Here is a 14785-nt window from a genome sequence, read left to right as displayed (position 1 = left end):
GACATGCGAGTTGTTGCATATGCAAGCCGACCTTTGAGTGACATAGAGGTTATGTTCTCAGACTGTGAGAGGGCTCTCCTTTCCACAGTCTGGGCAGTTGAACATTTCCGCAGTTACATTGGGGGGCAGAAAGTGATTATTGAAACGTGCCATCAACCGGTCACTTTCTTGAACAGCGAATGGTTGACAGAAGTGTTGTGATAATGAATCTGAGAATATTATTTAATGTTTAATATTAATATTTTAATATTTTATCAAATAATATTTCGGTCTGTTAAGGGTTGTCCGGTGAATACCAGCCCAGTAAGGCGATGGTATTAGGACAAAATAGAAAGGTGTGAGACGAGCTCTGACATTATTGAACAGCATAAACTCTGCACATATATGGAATGAATTCACACAATTTCTTAAAATACCAGAATTTATTAACAAAAATAAGTCAATTCAAAGTCAAACATATTTCAATCAACAAACTCTTTACTATGCTAAAACAATCCAACTAAACTACTGAGCAGAAATAAAGAATAATGAAGACTAATAAGCTATGTACAATATAAACAAGTTGATTAAAGATGATTGGAAATTATGACCAAAAGAGTGATGCAACATTACCATGCAATGTTTATGTTTGAGAACCAAGGATTATCTTGAAGAATCTGGAAGTGAAGTTAAGTTAGTCTTGGAACCAATTTAGGAAATAATCAGCAACATTTAGACAACCATTCACAATGCAAGATCAAATAAAATATTATTTTAATAAAATTATGTTTTAAAGAATGATCTGCTGAATAAAACCAACCTCATGGATGACTAATTCTCAACGGTGTCTAATTAGTTGCCTTCATTTATTCAAATAATATTTGAAGAAATATTATAAAGGGGATATTTTGGAAACGAGCCAAATCATTTTGGAGAAATGGGCTTAATGGTGTTTACTTGGTTATCAAATCTAGTAAATGATGTTCAGGGACTATTACTCACTAGCTTGAAAACCAACAACCTTTCTGTTGAATAATCTTTAGTAGCAAGCATGTGTTCTTACCGGTTAGCAGTTGAGCTAACAAAGAAACGGATAGCTTAGCACCAGAAACAAACACATACCTTTAACATACCTTGGTTAATATAAGGGTGGACGGCGCGTTATGATCAACATTCTGTCTAAAAATCACCCTTTAAATAAAGTTTGTCTTAACTTCAAAAACATACAAAGAACACAAACCGGGCACGTGTGCTGCAGATAGCCTGCTAGCACTAAGATAGCCGAGTTTCACAAAAACAAATTTTATAAATGAAAACGTTTAGATCATTTCATCCTAACTGTTAATCTGCCCAAACCTAACCTCTGACCATGGTGAGGAAATGTTGTCCAAGGGGCGATGAAGTTTGAAGAAGGTATCCACTTTGAACAAAGGGTTAGCTTCCCGCTATCCTCCTCAGCTTCTCATGATAAGAAGGTGCGTTCGTTCTGTGAACAAAAGGGTTAGCTCCGGAGCTGTAGTTGGGCGGCCCGTCCTGTCCGCTGCGGTCTCTGCTGTCTTTCTTCCAGACTTTGGCACAAAAACTCTGCTGTCTTTCTGCCAGTCTTTGCAGGGGCTTCTCTCGAATCCCCGCAGACGGTTCGAGAGAGAGTCAAGCAATGCTTGTACCTTAATTACCCCCGTTCAGTATTTCATCCGTACTTATCTTTGCATATGATCGATGATCGTATGGCTTCCTTGGATCCAGTTGAAGAGTTTATGTCTTTTTGCCAGCAAAAGACATTAGTGCGCTTTGTTCCCCTCCTATCCCGATGGTCACCGGTGTGGAAGAGGGCGGATGTAGCAACAGCTGTGCTTTTATTCGGGTAGTGGCGTCACAAGAAGTCCGCAGTCATCCCGTTTCCTGCCGGTGCCGGAAGAAGGTTAATGCACTTTATTTTGAAAGTTCCAGAAATGTCCGTACCAGAGTTTAATGTTGAAATCCATGGCTGTGGGTCCCAACAGAAGGAAGAGTGTGCAACAGTTGCATCACAACATGGATGATGGCACTCCAAGGTTATAACGTTGAGGTGAGGTACAGTCAGAATAATAAAATGCTGTTGGGGCAGGGGTTAGCAGAGTGCCAGCATTGTAAACACGACACCGTAGCGACCACCATTGACACACCTGCTACCTCCCAGTTTTCTTCGAATCACCGCTACTTCAATGAAAACGTGTGCAAAGGGCTCCCCAGAGCCTACATTGACGGGTGCGCCTTCCTTCATGAAGGTCGACCACAAGCTGGTGTGGGCATCATCTGGGTGGGACATCACGCCACCGAACCAAACCACTACCAACTGGGGCCGAAAACAAGTCAGTATGCTGAGATCGCAGCAGTAATCATCACCCTCCAGCAGGCTACAGCCCTGGACATTAAACAACTGGTGATCTGCTCCGACTCCAACTATGCTCGGCACAGTTTCATCTCCCACCTCCTGGTGTGGAAAGAGAATGGAATGAAGAATGCCAGGAATAAAGAGGTAAAACATTCTGAACTCTTCCTGGCATGTGACCATCTCACCACAGAAGAGGGTATGATAGTGTACTGGAAAAAGGTGAAGGGTCATTCGCGGACGTTGGGCCCAGACAAGGACGGAAATGATGAAGCAGACCGTCTAGCCCGATTGGGAGCTGAAAGTGGGACCCCCGTGGAGCTTCCAAAAAGAATGGCTCCCTCCCTGTCAGACCCTGTCTGTGCCATCACTTGGTGACAGACGAAGGAGAGGAGTGAAGACCCCCAAAGCTCTGGGGAGACTCTCCACCTTGGACAAAAACCCAGTGATACGGACTTGGCAACCATGCAGGACCAAGACCCTAACCTCCACACCATCAGAGAGCTAGTGGCTAGTGGTCTGTCAGCTGAAATGTCACCACTGGCGACGGGTGAGACCAAAGAACTGAGGACCTTCCGACGTAACCTGTCCCGCCTGAAGTTGGAGAAAGGTTTGTTAGTCTACACCCACAACGGGTGCGGGACGCCCCGATGAGTGGTACCAACTGACCATAGGGGGGTCATGTTAGCCTACGCTCATGACTCTCCTGTAGAGGGTCACAGGGGTTTTGAAGCCACATTCCATACCCTCCAACAGGTGGCGTACTGGCCTTCGATGGCTCACAACACCCAAATCTACATCCAAGGATGTTTGACCTGGTGTCCGTTCCAACCATCCCAGCCACTCGGTCGGGCTCCACTTCACCGAAGGGGGGTTACATTCCCGTGGTCCCACCTGCAAATTGACTGTGTTGGACCAGTCCCCAAATCGACCAGAGGTAATAAATACCTCCTAATGGTGACATGCAGTCTCACTAAGTGGGTTGAATGCTTACCTGCACCAAACGACACAGCTGTAACCACAGCTGTTCTTTTGCTGAACCATGTTTTCAGCCGGTGGGATCTTCCCCTGTCCATTAACTCGGACAGAGGAACACATTTCACCTCAAGCGTCATGACAGCGCTTTTTGACATTCTGGGAGTGGAAGTAAAATTTCACATTCCCTACCACCCAGAATCATCGGGTCAGGTGGAGCGGATGAACCGTACCATAGTGGCCATGCTAAAGAAGTATGTTTGCAGCAATGGGAAAGACTGGGACATGAAACTCCCTTTTGTCCTGAGGGCCATCCAGTCCACCCCCCAACACTCCACAGGAGTAACACCCTTTGAGATGATGACTGGAAGGCAAATGACCCTCCCACTCCATCTGCTGTACCATCCAGAAGATGTGAGTGTGACAACTGCCTACACAGCACATCAATATGTCGCAGACTTGAAGGAGCACCTCAGATCCACATTCGCTTGGGCACAAACGAACCTGGAAGCCAGCATAGAGGGCGCAAAAGCATATTATGACCGGAAAGCAGCCCACCGTGAATATGAAGTGGGCGAAAAAGTTTTCCATTTCAGATTTGCTCACTCAACCGGGTGTTCCAGGAAAATCCTCCCAAGCTGGGCAGGCCCCTTTGAAATTGTGGGAAAACTCTCACCAGTGGCCTACAGAATAAGAATCTCAAAATCCAAACAGGCCCCGGTGTACAAATGGGTCCATGCAAACCAGATCAAACCCTACAACAGACTCTCCTCTACAGGAACAGGGTTCCCTTCCGGACAGGAGGAAGGACAGGATAGTGCATAGGCCCAGCCAGATAGGTGCATGTTAAAATAAACCCACACTGGCATGCACTAACCACTAACAACTCCACCCATGCTGCAAGTCACTGACTGGATGCAATCTGCTGGGTTTCCTTAGACAGAAAAACCTTTTATCCAATTTGAATAAATAACTGAATCTGACTGCACTGTTCAGTGGTTACGATTAATGGGAATGTAGGTACCTGACTGTTGTGAAGTGCCTTGAGACGACATGTGTTGTGAATTGGCGCTCTATAAATAAACTGAATTGAAATGAATTGAAACAGTTCAGACACATTACCAGTTATGGCTAATCCTTGATGCCAATAAGGGTAACACTGCCATTTATCAGATGTAGGGGGCATTTACTTTTTCATATAGAGCAATGTTGATTTGGATAGTTATTTTCCCAAAATAAATGATAATTTAAATAAAATCATTTTAAAACTACATTTTGTCTGTATTCAGTTTGTCTTTGCATGATATTTGAATTGCCCCTCTGACCTGATCTTAGAAGACAGAGGATGGATGATGTTAAAATTAATTTGATGATTGATAAAACAGCAAAAACAGGAGAAATGTTTCAGTCTTTTGGATAAATACTTTCTGGCTCAAGGAAAATGTTTGAATTCTGCTCATACTGTAGACTCACCTCAGGATGGCAGCATACGCCAGGAATAAAACCAGGGACAAATTAAAATTCAGCAGCCTCCTGAAATTTGATGGTAAGATTGACAAAAGATGGTTTCTAAATAAATGAGGACAGTAATAATCTTTGTCAGCTAATTTAAAGTATGACATTTAAATAAAATGATAATGGGTTTTTTCCCCGTGGAAACAACGTCTATTGTTGACATATTTAAAAACCTAAAATCATGTAAATGCAACAAAAATCTGGAGTGTATGTGATAAAAATAACTAAGATTTGCAGCCATCGCTTAAAACATGAAGCAAATTAAAAAAATTACAAACTTTGCAAATGTATTCATACCCATTTATGTTTTGTCATATTACAACCACAAACCACCAGTTCCAGCTGCATGTTCATTGGGGTGTGTCTCTACCATTTTAATGGTAAATGGACTGAACTTATATAGCGCCTTTCCAGTCATACACACCACTCAAAGCCCTTTACACTAGAGCCACCTTCACCCAATCGCACTCACACATTCATACGCAACTTGAGGTTAAGTTGCATATCGTTGGTAGGAGGAACCTAGAATTGAACCAACAACCTTCTGACTACAAGACAACTACTCTTCCTACTGAGCCACAGTTGCCTTTTGTCCATTGTTCTCTGAACAAATAGTTCTACCATCTCTGAACATCAGTTTTCAAGTCTTGCCACAAATTCTCAATTGAATATAGGTCTGGGCATTGGGCCATTCTAGCACACGATCTAAATCATTACATCCATTTTAGCTCAGACTGTATGTTTAGAGTCGTCGTCCTCCAAGAAGGTAAACCCCCACTCCAGTTTCAAGTCCTTTAAAGACTCTAATAGGTTTTTTTCACCTGTATTTAGATCCCTCCATTTTCTTATCACGTCTTTACAGCTTCAATTACTCTACATCTGCATACCCTGCATCTTAGGCTCACCAAGCCTCTGCTAAATTTCGTTTATATCAGCAGGCAGAACTGTAGAAAGCTTTGCCTGCTTAATAATAAATCATTTGTATTTTTAGTTGCATTTAAGGTCTCCTACTCTAAATTCAAAAGGATTATATGGCAATAAAAATGTACTAACATGAAGAAAGGATTTCTGATTTGACTTTAAATAGACAAGAATGTTTTTAAATAAGTGGCACGGTTGCTTAATATCTCTGATAATACCCACTTTGTTCCAAAAATAGTGCTCCAAATAAGCTTCCAGAAGCCAGTGGAGTTGTGGTCCAATTCAGTGGAGATCCAAGGTGGCGCTCTGCCATTTCAAAGAGACCCATCTCTTCCTTATTTTGCTGTGTGATGTTGATGCCAGGCTTCAGAGGGCCTGGCGTCCAATATTTTCTCTTTCTGTTGGTGTGTGTGTGTGTGTGTTAGGTTGCATGCTCCACAATCCAAACACACACATGTGCGTGGACTGTACAAAAACATACATGCTTGGAGATGAACAGTGATGACAGATGAGGTCTGGACCGGAACATGGCTTAGAGCAAAGATCAGAGGAAAGAGGTTATTTCACAACACAGCCCTGAAACACAACATGCACACAAAACACCCACTGTTAAAATATTTACAAAAACTCTTCTAATCTGCTCTTTTTGATATTGTTCACCTATATTTTACATATAAAACCTAACCTACCCCCATCCCTGAGCAGAATCCTCAACTGGCAAAGCAGTTAAATGGCTTCTACTGCAGGTATGAAAAGCAGCAGTTCACACCTCAGCCCCACTCCTCCACAACCCATTCAGACACAAATTCTTGCCATACACCGACCACCCCCCTACATTCAGACCCCCTGCCTTCACTAAGCATCTCAGGGGAAGATGTAAAAAGGATCTTTCAGCGCCTAAAAACAAGGAAGGCCTCAGGACCTGATAATGTCTCTCCATCATGCCTGAGAGCCTGCGCTGACCAATTGGCCCCCAGATTTTTAATGAGTCACTGGAGCTGTATGAGGTTCCCTCATGCTTCAGCCTCTCCACCATCATCCTAGTACCCAAAAAACCCACCATCACAGGATTAAATAACTAAAGGCCTGTCGCACCGACGTCTGTGGTGATAAAGTCCTTTGAAAGACTGGTGTTGAAGCACCTGAAGGACATCACAGCCACCCTGCTGCACCCTCTGCAGTTTGCCTACCAGTCAAACAAGTCGGCAGATGAAGCAGTCAACGTGGGACTAAACTTCATCCTCCAACACCTCGACGACCCAGGGATGTACTCCAGGATCCTGTTTGTGGAATTCAGCTCAGCCATCAACCCAGACATCTTCCACCAGAAGCTCACCCAGCTCAAAGTCCCAGCTTCCACCTGTCAGTGGACCACCAGCTTCATGAAGGACAGGCAGCAGCAGTTGAGGCTGGGGGGCATTTTCTCCCACAGAAGAACCATCAGCACCAGCACCCCCCAGGGGTGTGTTCTCTCCCCACTCCTCTTCTCCCTGTACACTAATGACTGCAGCTCAGCAGACCCATCTGTGAAACTCCTGAAGTATGCAGATGACACCACTGTTATTGGACTGATCCAGGACGGTGATGAGTCTGCATCCAGACAGGAGTTGGATTGGCTGGTACACTGGTGTGGTCAGAACCATCTGGAACTGAACCCACTCAAGACTCTGGGGATGATGGTGGACTTTCGGAGAACACCACCCCCACATACCCCCCTCACCATCCTGAACAAAAATGTGTCTGCTGTGGACCGCTTCTGGTTCCTAGGAACCACAATTTCTTGAAACCTGAGATGGTCCTCACACATAGACAATGTTTGGACAATGGCCCAGCAGAGACCGCACTTCCTGAGGTAACTCAAGAAGTCCAACCTCCACAGGAGCTGCTGGTCATCTTCTACAATGCCATCATCAAAACAGGACAGGTCCAGACTGCAAAGAACAATCAGGTCTGCAGAGAGGCTCATCAGGGCTGACCTTCCCTCTATCCAGGAGATATACAGGTCTACGGTGAGAAAAAGGGCAGCTAAAATCGCTGCAGATCCCACACACCCTGCACACAAACTGTTTAGGCTTTTACCTTCATGTCGACACTACAGGGCGCTGTCTGCTAAAACCAGCCGCCACAGAGATAGTTTCTTCCTCCAAGCTGTTTCTCTGATGAACACTTGACAGAGTTCCAGAACAACACGACGCATACTTGGACTGATCCCACATTATCTTCTCTGTAAAGTCACTAGTGTATATATTGTTTGTCTGCGCAAACTTGACAATAAAGCTGATTCTGATCTACTTACACTATTCTTAATGGATTCAGAAGGGACAGCTAATCTGTTACCTTCAGACAACATTACAGGTTGCAAATGTAAAACCACCTACTTCAAACTTTCATTTGTTCCCATCCATTATTTACCCTGTCGAGAAGCATTTCGTTCTGGAAAATTCTTCAACATTTTATTCACAGATAAAAACTTCTGGTCTGTCTCAACTGATCACTCTACTTCTTCAGTGTTTTGTTATTTGAGATAACATCTGTATTTCTAATGTTCTGTGAAAACATAGGAGAGTATTTTACGATTTTGTTTGGGTAAATGCAGTCAGTACAGTTATAATGCATCCTGCTTAATAGGGAGTCCTATCAGTTGTAAATTAAATGTTTTATGAGATAAATCAGAGGGCATTAAAAAAAAAAAAACAGTGCATGATGATTATATTATAAGTGCCTTTTTGAAACAATGGAAAATTTCCTCGCTCAAAAACATTCTGTTCACCTTCGTCATCAGTGAATATTAATATTTGTCCGGTGGCTCTAAACGCGTGCTACTCTTTTTCAGATGACCAAATCTCTGCTGTGTAAAGGGGCTTGGGCTTCCATCGATTTTTGTAGGGTTTTTGTGCGGTTGTGTGTGTCGGGCGGGGGTTGATGTCCCAATAAGTTGACCTTGGAAAGAGACCGTGTTTCCTGGACTGGCTGGGCGTAGGGATGGAAATCAGAAAGGATGTGAGCAGGGCTGGGCTTTCTGAGTAGGAGTAACAGTAACTTACATAACTTTGTTTTAAAAGAAAAAAAACAACACTTTTTTACACTGATTGAATATAAAAATGGACGAATTCTTGTGACAGCGTAAGAGGAGCACAGATCGACTCTGTTTCAAGTGTGACAATGGGTTGCCCACTTACAGCGCTCCTATACAGTCTTGAAAAGTATGGAAAGCAGTTTTTGATACACTGAAACCAGACAAGATTGTTCTTTAGAGTTTGAATTGAGTTTTATGTAATCTAGTCTTGTTTTTCATTCTCTTAGGAACATACAAACATAATTAAAACACTGAACAGAAAATAAAAAAAATTATCTTGGATGTCTAAATAATGACCTGATCAATTACAACATTTAAGCTTCACAGATTTTTAATTTTTTTTTATTGACATTTTATTCCATTTACAAGAAGATCTGTCAACAGAGGCCCTTTATAACAGGGGTGCAGTCCTGAATCAAATAATCCTGAGCAGAAACCTTTAGGTAGGGAAAACTGTCAAAGAAAATCATTTTATATGCAGCTGTAATTTAAACTAACTGATAAAACAAACTGTAAAAATAGAAAGTTAAAGGCCATTAGTTTAAAACATTCCTAATAAAAAGGTAAGAGACATCATAACTTTTAAAGTAGAATGTGAATTACAACCCCGTATTACAGATATGTAGAGCAGGAGATTAAAAGCATGTATGGTATGAGTCCTGTGAAACTGACTTTCCTTTGCATATGGGACAGAATGATTAGGATTTCTCAGGCCTTCTTGTGGAGTGATATTGGACAGGTGACTCCTGTCCCTCCCATGCCACAGTATCCATGTGGGTTTTTACTCAGGTACTGTTGGTGATAGTCCTCAGCATAATAAAATGGCTTGGCTTGAGTGATTTCTGTGGTAATTGGACCAAAACCTTCATCTGTAAGAACCTGAATGAAGCAGAAGAAAAGAAAATGCACAAAAATGATTAAAAGTCAAGCTATAAATGTTCACAAATATCAAAATGATAGGAGGAGTCACCTTTTTGCTCCATCTATTGGGACATATTTTTCAGAAAACTTTAATACCTTACCAACTTTATTTATAAAGCTCGTTAAAACAATTTCATACTAAGAACAAAACATAATTATATAAAAATATGTCATTGAACGCAATAAAACCAGCTAAAACAAATTTGATCAACCTAAGTCTCGCTAACATTACTCAAAGAATAAAAATTAACTCGAAGGTGAGTTTGAAGAGCCGACAGTGAAGAAGCATCTACAATGTGCAGGGGTATTTCAGCGGTTGAGGAGCAACAACAGAGAAGGTCCTGCTCCCTCTGAGCTTCCTCCTAGAACTTGGTACCTGCAGAAGCTGCTTTTTGGCCGACCTGATGGGCCGAGAAGGTAAGAATGAAGCAGCTCAGAGAAGTACCGTGGGGCAAGGTCATTAAAACATTTAAAAACAAAAGTAAGAATTTTAAAATGATATAAAATTTGATTAACCAGAATTTTGTCGAAAAACTAAATCATCAATCAAATGTTTAATTTTATTCAAGTCAGATTAATTAAAAAGAATAAAGACTAAAAGAATCAACACAAAACCAAAATTATAAGCTTATTATGTGTTTTAATATTTAAATAGAGGCCTTGCAAAGGTATTCATAACTTGTACTTTTCCACATTTTGCCATTTGAAAACCACAAAATTCATTGAGTTTCAATGGTTTTTTTTGTGACTGACCAACACAAAGTAGAGGGTACATCTAAAGGCCAAGAAAAATGATGCACTGTTTCCAGATTTATTGACATATAGGAATCTGAAACGTGCGGTGTGCACATCACCCCACTTTACTCTGATACCCCTAAGTAAAATCCAGAACCACCAATCGTCTTCAGAAGTCACATAATTCATAAAGAAAGAAATTTACCTCAGAAAGCATTCTCACACGCTGGGGAGATGAAATAGAAGAAAAATCTGTCCGTCCGTCCCTAACTCCCTCCCACCCAGCTTATCCTTGTCGTGTTGCAGGGGGGCTGGGGGACGGCCCTGACTAGGCTAGAGGCAAGGTACACTCTGGATAGGTCACCAGTCCATGACAGCTTCATCTTCTAGCAGAGTAACAACTATAAACACAGCCAGAACTAAATTGGAATGGTTTAGATAAAAGCAGGTTCATGTGCTAGAATGACCCAGTCAAAGTCCAGACTCAAATGCAATTGAGAAGACTTGAAAACTGGTGTTCACAGACACTTTCCATCCAATTTAATTAAACTTTAGATTATTTGCCAAGAAGAATGGTCAAAAGTCTCTAGATAGACAAAGCCTAAAAGAGTAGCAGCTGTAACTGCAGTGAAAGGCTAAATATACGCATTTCTACAAAAAATTAATAAATAAATAAAAATCATCTAACTTGTACTTCTTAGTGGTCAATTAACGGAAAATTCAATAAAATACATTGAGGAGTTATAACATAACAAAATGTGCTCTGTTGTTTCTCCAAACAGCAAATAGTAAATCACTTTCATTACTTTGATCAACATTATTTTAGATAATTCTGTATTTCTATTCATAAAGCTCATCTTCAAAAGAGTCTGAATCCAACTGACCATGAAATTAAGAAAGTCCTGTTTAAACGATTTGTGAAGCAGCGCTGAAATGTGGACAGAAAATCATTCTTCGGATCACATTACACTGTGTGCGATTTCACATTTTATACAATAAATACATCCTTTGAACGATGTGTAGATAGTCTACCCATTGAAAGGCATGAACTAAGCTGAGCCTGCAGGAAGCGGAACATGTTGGAGGCTGCAAGAGATCTGAGACTGGGGTAGAGGTTCACCTTGCAGCAGGACAGCGGACCTGAACATACAGCAAAAGTTGCACGCCACTGATTTTTTTTTTTTTTCAATTAGTGAGACAGATGGGTCTACATACACAAAAGACATATATTATGAAAGAATTTAGCACCATATTGTCTTTCTTTGCTTTGTTTCTTTTTATTCTGGAAATGATCATCTAACTATAATTGAAGCATCATGTTCTTTTTGTAATTACACTGATGGTTTTTCAGCTTTTTCAGTTTACGCTTTTTCTGTCATTGTCCTTGGGTGTTAGGTTTTGGTTTTCATTAGTGTTTGTGTTTTCACCACTTCCTTGCTGTTTGTTTATGTTCTTTAGTTTATGCCATATTCATTGTTCTTTATAAATAGATAGGTGTTGCCTTATTAGTTTGTTCCTTTGCGTTTAGTTTTCTAGTTTATTCTTGTGTTCTTTGTCCATTTAGAATTATCTCTGTTAGATTTTTCCATAGAGTTTCTTTGTATCTCTGACCAGCTACATTCAGGTTATTTAGGCTCCCTCCCTCAGCTTCCCTGCTTTCCTTCAACCACGTTTCCTCTGATTAGCTCATCTGGTATTTTTGTCATCTTCCACCTCTACCTCAGTATTAAACTCATTGTTCGCTCCTGGATTCTTCCGTGATATTGCCGTATATTCCGTTACCTCGTTTGTCTGCCAGTCTTGCTCTTTACATTGAATCATTATATTCATCATGCTGTTGATCCTGCAGGTCTACAATTTGGTCCTTCAAACAACCTACACCACAGGACATTTTTAGTTTACGCTTTATGAAAAGATTTTTAATGAGTTATCTGGCTTTTATTAATAATGACTAAGGCCCTGTTTATACAACAACGTTTTCAGGTGAAAAGGCAAAGTTTAGTTGCATTCTTGCTGTTTGTATACACTTACGTTTTCTCTGAAAATGGCTCAATTTGAAAACGGGTTCCAGAGGATATCAACAACAACAATGGCGGATTGCAGAGTACTTACTTGTGCTGCTGACTCCTTTTAATCTAATGACAGTTCTCCAACAAAGTGTTAATTTTCTACCCTGTTTGCACATGATATTAAGTTTCAAAGAACATACCGCCAACTAGAGGCGTAGCGAGGGAATCACACCATCTTCACATCTCTACTGTCCCTGCTGAACAAAGATTGTAATTAAAACGTTGTTGGGCTACATGTTAACAGAAACGGGGAAAAAAACGTTTTCAATGGTTTGTTGCCATGTAAACAGGGTCTAAGGAATCAAAGAAATGATCTACGCGATAAAGGACACCAACATCATTAATGGGCAGAGCTTTGCCTAATGAAGGTAAATATCCCTAATAGAGCTGGTGATCATGGCTAAGAAACAGTTATAGTACCTTAAGAGGTGGCGCAATCCCTTGTTTACCATGTCCTGATGGTCTAAGTCCAGCAAATAAATCTTACACATGTATACAAGACCTACTAATAGTTCAAATGTAACAACCAACTTAAAAAATAAGTAAATAAATTTTGCAAGTAATCTGCTCTAAACAACAAAGAAAAACTTGATAGTTTAAACCATGTTTTTACTGAACTTTCTAACATTCTGAAATGAAACTTTACAGGCTCTTCTTTTTGTCCCCGTCTCATTTGTTCTGCCTTTAACACTGGTTGTGTGTTAGCATAAAACCAAATTTACCTCAAGAATCAATAACCTTTCAGTTGAACTAATCCCATCAACACCTCATCCTGCCAAGCTCCCAATAGCATCTATGTCTAAAGCGTACAAAAACAGACTTACACAATCGCTGCATCGGTTGGTAATGACACCTTCTCCGGCTTGTTATAAAAATTACTCAACCAGATGGTGTGTGGGTAATTTAAAAGACAAAGAGAGACACTGAGCATGAAGACACACACACGGTGATGAAAGTTTAATCTGAGATGGAGGCTGCTGCAGCGTTTTTAGCCGGGAGGTTTACAGCAGAGCTTCTTGTTTGATCATCTCATGGATGGTAGAGGAGATAAATATGGTTTGACATTTATCCGTTTAGGCTTTTATCTGCAAAGCTGCTCTTATTTTGTCTTGGCTTGACAGCAACAAACCCAAAACTCTGAGTTCATGAAGTTTATAATCAAAATCCTGTCGGTCAACCATCATTCGGGCTGTTGTGTCTGCTGTTCAGTCCAGGATCATCCTTAAGGTTTGACTTGGTTTATATTCATCAAATAAAAAAGTCAAAGATGCTCCAGTTTTACTTACCGTAATTAAAATTTAATGTGAATGTAATGTCAGTCTCGGCATTCAGGTTAATTATTTAGAGGTTGGCGCTTCATTTGATTTGGAGAAGGTACTCAACTGGAAACAAACTGCATGCTATAATTCAGAGCTTGATTATACGCTCCATATCCTGTCATTATATGCGATGTGTGGCTGTTTTTTATGATAATTCAGAAAAGGTTAATACACAGTGTAATAAATCATCTTTAAAATATTTTATAGGTTCATTAAGCCTTTTTGTTGCTGTAAAATAATTTTATTTGAAAAGAAAGGTGGGAATCAGCCTGAGGAGGTTACCTGCAATGGACCACTCTTCAGAGATAAAATAGATTTTTCAAGAAAATATAAACTCTGCTAACAGAAGCAGCAAACCATGAAAAAAACTCTTAACAAAAAAAGTGGGTAAAGGTGGACGCAGAGGTGCCACATAATATGGTAGAAGAAGAAGACAAAGATGAACGGATACAGTGGAGATTCTGTAATTTCTGAGAACGATGCACCACAAACACATGTTTGTACTTATTTTGTATGCTGTCAGGCTTATTTCTAACAAAAACAACCTTCAGAGATGACACGTCAGTTCTTATATTGCTTGTGTTGACAGTAGTAGTTAGCCACAAAGCTCACACTGCAGTCTAGGAGTGAGACTCAAAGCATTTCCCGCTAACCTGTAGCGATTTAAAGCATCACACAAGTGGTTTATAATATCTTGCAAAGGATCATCTACCAGTTGCACAAAATCATCTCGTTTCATTCTGGCTTAGGACCTATTGTAGATCATTTCAAATTAATGCATTAAGTCAAAGTTTAACTCACAATAATGATGTCATCAACTACAACAGGGGAATTTGATGCTGCTTGGGAGTTCTTCTGAAAGAAAATACTCACTTCTGTTGTGGATTTAATGCAATAAAATGAA

General features: G+C 40.6%; 1 protein-coding gene across 2 annotated transcripts in view; it reads right to left on the bottom strand.

Annotated features, from left to right (window-relative positions):
* Nucleotides 1-9004: 9004 nt before the first annotated feature.
* The window catches only part of msra (methionine sulfoxide reductase A), a 56654-nt gene continuing 50873 nt past the window's right edge, over nt 9005-14785 (bottom strand). For both annotated transcript variants that reach the window (XM_047388481.1, XM_047388482.1), the window contains exon 6: nt 9005-9716. In XM_047388481.1, coding sequence (XP_047244437.1) covers nt 9546-9716 — 171 coding nt within the window. In that variant the 3' untranslated portion in view covers nt 9005-9545. The remainder of the gene's footprint in view (nt 9717-14785) is intronic.

This window comes from Girardinichthys multiradiatus, chromosome 15 (assembly GCF_021462225.1).
Source record: "Girardinichthys multiradiatus isolate DD_20200921_A chromosome 15, DD_fGirMul_XY1, whole genome shotgun sequence".
Classification (NCBI taxonomy): Eukaryota; Metazoa; Chordata; class Actinopteri; order Cyprinodontiformes; family Goodeidae; genus Girardinichthys; species Girardinichthys multiradiatus.
The sequence above is the reverse complement of the archived record's forward strand: the minus strand, read 5'-3'. Positions and strand labels throughout refer to the sequence as shown.